The sequence below is a fragment of the Gorilla gorilla genome, chromosome 20, assembly GCF_029281585.2.
Source record: "Gorilla gorilla gorilla isolate KB3781 chromosome 20, NHGRI_mGorGor1-v2.1_pri, whole genome shotgun sequence".
NCBI classification, from domain to species: domain Eukaryota; kingdom Metazoa; phylum Chordata; class Mammalia; order Primates; family Hominidae; genus Gorilla; species Gorilla gorilla.
The window spans coordinates 61748116-61757977 of NC_073244.2; the positions used below are offsets into that span (position 1 = coordinate 61748116).

Below are 9862 nucleotides of genomic sequence, written 5' to 3' on the forward strand. Positions count from 1 at the left end.
ATGAGGATCAGCTAAGGAGCTTGGTTAAGAATCAGATAAAGGTGACGTCCTAAAATAAATCAAAGAACATCTCTGTAGGTGGTGACTGCAGGCTGAGCAGCACCAACAAAAGGCTTCTACCCTTCCTAAATACAATGTTTAGGATGTGGAGCAAAATATAGCACCTGTTGCCTGCACGTTGAAATCAAAGCTTAGTAGCTCAGTCTACAGGAAGCTGGTCCAGGACATGTCTTGAGTCAAAATCACACCTCAACCTCCATGCATTCTAAACCACATGATATGGAAGTAATATGATTTGGCCAAGTTTATACAGACATTATATGGGGCACAACGTCAACCCTGAGTCTATATGATGGAAAAAAGTCTGTATCTTCTCTCCTGTTCTTCCTTTTCTATGCATTGTATGTCTCCAGTTAAATCTCTTCTTTCATAGCTCTGCCAGCTAAACTTTGGGGATCCAGCTGAATCCTTCTCCATACCTCTAGCATCATGCACAGTTTCTGACAATGTATGAACTAGAAGATTTGTGTTTCGTTGTTAGAGGGATTTATATATAAATGTATGTACAGCAAGATAGAGCTCTGTCTAGGATTTCAATGAAAAACACCAACTAGGAAGAAATAGGCTTCAAGAAATGGATGAGAGGAGTAGGACTGAGGAAAATACATTATTTGAGACACCTCGATGCATTTGATACTGCAAAGGGTATATTTGCTCTGTGAATGTGTGTGATTTTGTATGTCCACAAATTAAGCTACAGACACAAGGAGCAATCTCCCACCCCTGAATTTTGACTCTAAGCTTGGTATAGATCCTGAATCCTGTAAGTGAGCGATTCTCAAAGTCTGAAACTCCCCCTTTCATCCAGGTGCAGCCTTTGTGAAGGAGAACCACCGGCAACTCCAAGCCAGGATGGGGGACCTGAAAGGGGTGCTCGATGATCTCCAAGACAATGAGGTTCTCACTGAGAATGAGAAGGAGCTGGTGGAGCAGGAAAAGACACGGCAGAGCAAGAATGAGGCCTTGCTGAGCATGGTGGAGAAGAAAGGGGACCTGGCCCTGGAGCTGCTCTTCAGAAGCATTAGTGAAAGGGACCCTTACCTCGTGTCCTATCTTAGACAGCAGAATTTGTAAAATGAGTCAGTTAGATAGTCTGGAAGAGAGAATCCAGCGTTCTCATTGGAAATGGATAAACAGAAATGTGATCATTGATTTCAGTGTTCAAGACAGAAGAAGACTGGGTAACATCTATCACACAGGCTTTCAGGACAGACTTGTAACCTGGCAGGTACCTATTGACTGTATCCTCATGCATTTTCCTCAAGAATGTCTGAAGAAGGTAGTAATATTCCTTTTAAATTTTTTCCAACCATGGCTTGATATGTCACTATTTTATCCATTGACATGATTCTTGAAGACCCAGGATAAAGGACATCCAGATAGGTGTGTTTATGAATGATGGGGCCTGGAAAGGCAACTTTTCCTGATTAATGTGAAAAATAATTCCTATGGACACTCCATTTGAAGTATCACCTTCTCATAACTAAAAGCAGAAAAGCTAACAAAAGCTTCTCAGCTGAGGACACTCAAGGCATACATGATGATAGTCTTTTTTTTTTTTTTGTATGTTAGGACTTTAACACTTTATCTATGGCTACTGTTATTAGAATAATGTAAATGTATTTGCTGAAAGAGAGCACAAAAATGGGAGAAAATGCAAACATGAGCAGAAAATATTTTCCCACTGGTGTGTAGCCTGCTACAAGGAGTTGTTGGGTTAAATGTTCATGGTCAACTCCAAGGAATACTGAGATGAAATGTGGTAGATCAACTCTACAGAACCACCAAAAAGAAAATGAGGGTAATTCAGCTTATTCTGAGACAGACATTCCTGGCAATGTACCATACAAAAAATAAGCCAACTCTGACATTTGGATTCTACCATAGACTCTGTCATTTTGTAGCCATTTCAGCTGCCTTTTGATTAATGTTTTCATGGCACACATATTTCCATCCTTTTATGTTTAATCTATTTAAAACAAGTTTCTAGTAGACACCATCTGGTTGAGTCAGTTTTTTATGGTGTATTTTGAACCCATTCTGGTAATCTCTTTTAACTGGAAAATTTCAATTACTTACATTAATGTAATTATTAATATGTTAGGATTTATCCTCAGTCAGCCAGTTTGTTATGTCTTTCCTATTCTACTGTTATTACATTTGTACCACTTAAAGTGGAATCTAGGCACTTTATCACCATTTAGATCCTATTACCTTTTCTCATCTAGGATATAGTTATCTTCTACATAATCTTTCTGTATCTTAAAACCCATCAATAAATTATTATATATTTTCTACTTTTAATCACTCAGAAGATTTAAAAAACTCATGAGAAGAGTAATCTGTTATGTTTTTCCAGATATTTACCATTTCTGTTGCTCTTCCTTCATTATTTTCCAGATTTCATTCTGCAAATTTCCACTTCATCTCATAGACGTTTTTTAGTTCTTTTAGAGTGGTTCTGATAGGTACAGATTCTCTTATTTTTTGCTTCCTCTTAGGACATCTTTTTCTCACCTTCATTCTCAGTGATGTTTTTTGCTTGATGTAGTATTTTTAGTTGACATTGTTTTCTGTTCAGCAGTTTCCTTTTAGCTTCTGATGAGAAATCTGCAGTCATTCAAATTGTTGTTTCCCTGTATGTAGTGTGTCATTTTTCTGTCAGATTTCAAGGTATTTTTCTTTATCTTTAGTTTTTAGCCATTTCATTATGTTGGGGATGAGTTTCCTTGTTTTATTCCCTTTGGAATTTGCTCCAATTCATAAATTTGCAGTTTTATGTCTTTTACCAAACTTAGAGGTTTTCAGCCTAATTTCTAAAAATACTTTTTATTAGCCTGATTTTCATCTTTATAGGAAATAGTTTAAGTGATGACAAGTTCCAATAGCTTATATGCCCAGAAGGCCTTCAAAATAAGAATTTTGAAAGAATACAGAAAACAAACTTTTATATCCTTCTCATGTCTTCTACTGTAAAATTCATATGCTTTGCTACTCTAAACCTAGTTTGAAATAAACAGTCTTGAGAATAGATGAAAATTTTGATGAATAGTGGAATTCCTTTAAATGGAAACCTCTTACATGTGATTTTCCTTGCCATCTAGAAATAAACCATAGTATTTATGTTGAATCAATCAATATTATAGTTTGTTTTTTTCCTCCTCTTCTGAGACTCTTATTATGGAAATGTTAGACTTTTATGTTTTCCTAAATGTCCCTGATATTCTACTTATTTAGAACATCTTTTCATTTTTTCCATTATTCTGATTGGGTAATTTTAATTTGTCTGTTTTCAAATTTGCTGGAGTGTTCACCTGTTGTTATCTGTGTCGTCCCACTGAGTGCATTCACCACCTTTTAAATTTTGGTCACTGTATGTATCAGTTCTAAAATTTCCATTTTGTTCTCTATATTTTAAATTTCTTGGCTTATATTCTGTTTTCCTGCAAATATGTCAGCATTTGCTTGTTTGAGTTTTTTTTTTTTTTTTCAAGACAGGGTCTCAACTCTGTTACCCAGGCTGGAGTGCAGTGGTGCGATCTCAGCTCACTGCAACCTCTGCCTCCTGGTTCAAGAGATTCTTGTGCCTCAGCCTCCTGAGTAGCTGGGATTACAGGCATGCACCACCACAGCCCAGCTAATTTTTTGTATTTTTAGTAGAGACAGAGTTTTGCTATGTTGGCCAGGCTGGTTTTGAACTCCTGGCCTCAAGTGATCCACCCACCTCAGCCTCCCAAAGTGCTGGGATTACAGGCCACTACACCTGGCACGTTTGAGTATTTTTTTTTTGAGATGGAGTCTTGCTCTGTCATCTAGGCTGGAGTGCAGTGGTGTGATCTCAGCTCACTGCAGCCTCTGTCTCCCGGGCTCAAGCGATTCTCTTGCCTCAGCCTCCTGAGTAGCTAGGACTACAGGTGCATGCCACCACGCCCGGCTAATTTTTTTAAAAAATATTTTTAGTAGAGACAGGGTTTCACCATGTTGGCCAGGATGGTCTCGATCTCCTGACCTCGTGATCCACCCGCCTCGGCCTTCCAAAGTGCTGGGATTACAGGCATGAGCCACCGTGCCTGGCCTCATTTGAGTATTTTTATAATGTCTCTTTTAAAGTCTTTGTCAGATAATTCCACTGTACATGTTATTCAGTGTTTGGTGTCCACTGAGTTGTCATTTGCCAGACAAGTGGAGATTTTTGCAGCTCATCCTTGTATTCTCAGTAGTTTTGATATGTACCCTCGACATGTGAATGTTATCTTATGAGACTCTGTTTTATTCGTATCCAACAGAAGGTATTATTTATGTGGCTTTCTGTGAACTGAGGTCTTAATATCAGCTCATTTTAAAAGTCTTTGCAGTGGTATTCGGATCTATCCTGTGTGTGCCTATGAGATTGGGTGCATTGTATCCTGTTAGCTCCATTCTCAGGGCGTTTGAATGTGAATTAGGACCAGCGCAATGAATGCTCAAGTTGGGGTTGGGCGTTAGAATTCATAAAAGTCTTTATATGCTCACATTCTGCAGCTCCATCCTCTTCATGATTGTGATCGTGAGGACAGTGGAATTTTGCAGTTGTCTATACCTTATCTTGAAGTAGAACTAAATTGTTACATTTGAAGAATGTACTTCATAAATTTACGAAAATAAAAAAACAGGTTAATGTTATTAAAACAAAAAGGCACACATTTTTAGAAGTTAAATTGATTTATTTGAGTATGCTAAATTAAAAATAGAAGGCCGGATGCAGTGGCTCACGCCTGTAATCCCAACACTTTGGGAGGCCGAGGTGGGTGAATCAGATGAGGCCAGGAGCTCGAGACCAGCCTGGCCAACATGGTGAAACCCCGTCTCTACTAAAAATACAAAAATTAGCCAGGCATGGTGGTGAAGGTCTGTAATCCCAGCTGCTCGGGAAGCTAAGGCATGAGAATCACTTGAGCCTGGGAGGCAGGGGTTGCAGTGAGCCAAGATCACACCACTGCACTCCAGCCTGGCTGACAGAGTCTCACTCTGTCTCAAAAAAAAAAAAAAAAAAACAAAAAAACCAACAACAACAAAAAAGAAGAAGTTCATTAGAATGAAGCCACTAAGAAGAAGATGTAAATATCAGGTGATATTTATAATACATAAAAATGATTCAACATGAGTAAACAAACAGAAAACTCCTTGTGAAAAATGGGCAGACATTATGAGTAAAATGTTACAGTTTATAAATCACAATGGACAATGAACAAAAGTAGAATTTCATACGTCTAGTTATCAGAAACCTCATATTAAAAACCATAAAAATACTACATTTTATATTCATTAAACTTCCATTTATTAAGAAGTCAGTAATGCCTACTACTGGTGAGTATATGGAGCACAAATGTAAGTTCTGCTGTTGGTTAGGTAATGCTTGATTTTGGAAATTAATCTGAAGTTACACAGTGAAGTTAAAGGTATGTATACTACCTTATCCTGCTCAGGTTGCCATAACAAAATACCATGGACTCAGTGGCTTAAACAGTAAAACTTTATTTCTTACAGTTCTCAGCCTGGGAAGTCCTAGATAAATATTTGGCCAATTCAGCATGGTTTTTTTTTTTTTTTGAGACAGAGTCTCTCTGTCGCCCAGGTTGGAGTGCAGTGGTGTGATCTCGGCCCACTGTAACCTCTGCTTCCCGGGTTCAAGTGATTCTCCTGCCTCAGCCTCCTGAGTAGCTGGGATTACAGGTGCCCACCACCACGCCCAGCTAATTTTTGTATTTTTAGTAGAACAGAGAGGAGAAGGTTAGGGGTGAGTCAGAGGAAGTACGAGAGCAATTGCTAAGAGATGAGGTCGAACTTTAGGAACCAGGAAAGCCTCCACACTTGTCACCCCACACATCAGGGCTGTCCAACAGAACTTTCTGCAGTGATGGTGTTACCCTATGGAAGGTCCTGACTGAGTTGTTAGGGTTCTTGGTGTGTGGAACAAAGAATTGAACAAAATGCACAAACAAAGCAACAAAAGAGCGGAGTAACGAAAGCACAGATTTATGGAAGTGAAAGTACACTCCACAGAGTCGGAGTGGGCTTGAGCAAGTGGCTCAAGAGCCCCGGACTGCAGTGCTCTTTAGTTTTCATTAAGCTAAAAGAATTTGGTAACACCCCTAGGTGCCCTTTAGAGGCCTCCAATTGGTTACACCCTATGAAGGATTGGCCCATGACCAATCGGAGGCTGAAGTGGAGACTTCCGTCTTGTTATCACAGGAGTGAGGATGTGGCCTGGATGCTGCCCAATCTTGCCTAGAACTGGCTGCACCTGCTTGTGCCTTAACCCTTGGTTACCCTAAATCCCTGTTATCCAGACTCATTGGGACTGCTCTAGATCTTCACTGTCCAATACCGTAGGCGCTTCCTGAAATGTGCTGAGTTTTATTTCATTATAATTAATGTAATGCACCCACATGTGGCTAGCTGCTACTGTTCTATTGAAATGCAACTATACAACTTCCCATAATGTTTCAAAACACAAAACTCTTCTGTAACTCCCCCAGTCTCCCAAAACATATTATAAAAATCCTAGAACAACTGGCTGGGGGCGATGGCTCATGGCTGTAATCCCAGCACTCTGGGAGGCTGAGGCGGGCAGATCACTTGAGGTTAGGAGTTCGAGACCAGCCTGACCAACGTGGTGAAACCCCGTCTCTACTGAAAATACAAAAATTAGCCAGGCATGGTGGCGCACACCTGTAATCCCAGCTACTTGGGAGGCTGAGGCAGGATAATTGCTTGAACTCAGAAGGTGGAGGTTGCAGTGAGCCAAAATTGCACCACTGCACTCCAGCCTGGGTGACAGAGTGAGACTCTGTCTCAAAAAATAAAAATAAAAATCCTGTAACAACTGCATAATGCTCAGACGGCCCAATTCCCTACCTTTCCTTTTATACCTTACTACTACTCTCTTGTTGCTCCCATCATGCCTCACTCCCTACTCACATTTCCCAGACGGAGGTTACATGTGACATGGCAGCTGAGAGCCCAGACTCTGGGGCCCGATTGTGTGGGTCCAAATTCTGGTTCTAACACCTCTGGCCAAGTTATTTAACCTCTCTGTGGTGCAGTTTCCTCATCTGTAAAATGGGGGTGTGACAGTAACGCTACCTCATAGGAATGTTGGGGTGCCTCAACAGCACTCATGTAAAGCAGAGATGGGTACAAGTAGCTTTATTATATATTATCTGTTTAACAATTGTATATGGGCCAGGCACAGTGGCTCACACCTATAATCCCAGCACTTTGGGAGACTGAGGTGGGTGAATCTCTTGAGGTCAGGAGTTCAAGACCAGCCTGGCCAACAAGGTGAAACCCCTTCTCTACTAAAATTACAAAAATTAGCCAGGTGTGGTGGTGCGCACCTGTAATCCCAGCTACTCAGGAGGCTGAGGCAGGAGAATCGCTTGAACCCGGGAAGCAGAGGTTGAAATGAGCAGAGATCATGCCACTGCATTCCAGCCTGGGCGACAGCGTAAGAGTCCATCTCAAAAACAAGCAAACAATTGTATATGGCTGAAACTTTCCATAATAAAACGTTTTTAAAAATAAGAGTAGTTAGCATAGTCTCCAGCACACAGTGAGTGCTGATCTTGGCGTTAGCTTCAACACTCCGACTTTTCCTGACTATCCCCAGCTCCTCCTACAACCCAATTACTCTATAATACCTGTTTCCCCTATAATAACCCACTCTTCACAAACACTTAAATTAACCATAATGAGAGCTGCCAAATAAAATACAGGATGCCCAGTCAGATAAACAACAGAGAGTAACTACAATATTATGCATTTTCTGAAATTAGAATTTAACTGGCCATTGCTTTCCCCTTAAATCTGGTAACTCTATCACTAAATGCCTTTGCATACTGAGGAATCCTCAGTGCTTCCTAGAGGCTGCTACTGAGTTGGCCTTCTATAAATAGCAACAGAATTAACTTATATAATACCTCAATTCCCTTATAAAACTTCCAGCTTCTCTTTACAGCGCCAGTTCTTCCCAATCGCCTCCCAGTCCCTCCCATACAGGACAACAGTCCCCTTTTCTTATACCTCCCCTTCTCCATGAAACCCCAATTCCGTCTATAGTCACATCTGTCCTGTTTACCAGTACTGTCAACCGTGCCTGGCTTCCAGCAGGAGCTCTGTAAATAACTGCAGAATGGCAAAAGAGCTTAATGCCCCAATTTTCCCTACTGCTTTGGGAGGCTGAGGCGGGCGGATCCTACTGCGTTTCCACTTCCCCTTGAGCATCCCAAGTACCTAGTAACATGTCGATTTCAATGATCTCCCCAAATCTCCTTATTACACAGGAATTCATCAAAACACTCCCTGTCCTTGAAAACATCCCATTTCCCCTAATATCACCCCAACTCCCCTTACTGCAGACTGATTCCTCCGGCACACCCTCCATCCCTCCAGTTCCCAGGCTGTTAGTCTAATTTCTCCCGCGAGGTCTCTAATCCCCGTCTCCTTCCACTCCAGGGTTACTGTGGCAACGCCAACCTTTGAATCCCCCTCCTGCGCGCTGAGCGGCTCGTAACCATGGAGACCGAAGCAGGTTTCCCGCTTCCGCCTCCTCACCCAGAGACTGCAGCCCCGGCGCCCAGACCCTTTGGACAAGGAGATCCAAGCGGGCCCCACAATGCTCAGCGGGTAAGGAGCTCCTCCCCACTCCTCTCCCGCCAGCAGACGAAGGAAACACCCCGCAGCCTGCACATGCTCAGATGGAGCTCTGGGCCCGCGGGTTCTACTGCGCAGGCCCTCACACTCAGCAAAGGGACTTGGGCGCGAAAGCGCTGGTGGCGCTCAGCCGGCTGGGAGTTGTAGCTTTCTGGCTGCTACAGCAGGAGATACAGGTGGCCAATGGGTGAGCTGGCTGGAGGTAGGAACAAGGTTAAGGAAGCTGGGATCTTCGTGCAGACTGGATCGTCACCATAGCAACAATGAAACATCGGGAAGGGCTAGTTCTGCTAGGCAGTCTGCCATTTTCATTCTTTCATCTTTTTTTTAACTCAAAGCTTACTTTGCAACAGGCACTGTTCTAGGCACTGGGGATACAATGGAAAACAAAATAGAGCTTATATTTTGGCGGGAGATCGACTTAATAACTGTGAACACGTGTCACTGGAAAAAGCAGTATGTTAATAAGTAACTGGGCTGCTTTGGGGAAAATGGAAATGCAGGCAATGTTAGAACACTGGTACACACACTAATTCATTTATCCTCACAAAGCTGTATAGACAGGTACTATTATGACCCCTCAACTGTAACATAGGCTGGAAGGTCACATGACAAGGAAGTAGTGGAGCTGGGATTTGAACCCAGGCAGTCTGGCTTCATACTTGATAAGCTTAATCAAAATGCTAAACTGGTAAATAGCTGTGTGGCATAATTTCAGGTAGTGATAAGTGCTGTGAAGGATAAAGCAAAGAAGGGGGCTGGGATGGCTCTTTAGAGAGACTATTTAGGGATGGCTTTCAGGAAGAGGTGGCATTTGAGCAGGGGCCTGAGGGATTGATGTGACTTGTGATAAAAGAAAAACTTCAGACGAATTAAATTTAAAGAAGTTTAATTGGCTGGGCACTGTGGTTCATGCCTGTAATCCCAGCACTTTGGGAGGCCAAGGAGGGCAGATGGCTTCAAGTCAGGAGCTTGAGACCAGCCTGGTCAACATGGCAAAACCCTGTCTCTACTACAAATACAAAAATTAGCTAGGCGTGGTGGTGGGCACCTGTAGTCCCAGCTACTCGGGAGGCTGAGGCACAAGAATTACTTGAACCCAGAAGGT

The 9862-nt window shown here is 42.1% G+C and overlaps 1 protein-coding gene across 5 annotated transcripts in view; it reads left to right on the forward strand.

The window, feature by feature from the left end:
- Nucleotides 1-9575, forward strand: part of LOC101127866 (caspase recruitment domain-containing protein 8) — a 65864-nt gene extending 56289 nt beyond the window's left edge. For 4 of the 5 annotated variants that reach the window (XM_063701559.1, XM_063701561.1, XM_055370128.2 and 1 more), the window contains one exon: nt 869-3198. In XM_063701559.1, the coding sequence (XP_063557629.1) occupies nt 869-1134 (266 nt within the window). In that variant the 3' untranslated portion in view covers nt 1135-3198. Of the gene's footprint in view, nt 1-868; nt 3199-8556 lie in introns of those variants that run through there. The other variant, XM_063701560.1, reaches the window with a different exon arrangement.
- The last annotated feature ends 287 nt before the right edge of the window (nt 9576-9862 follow it).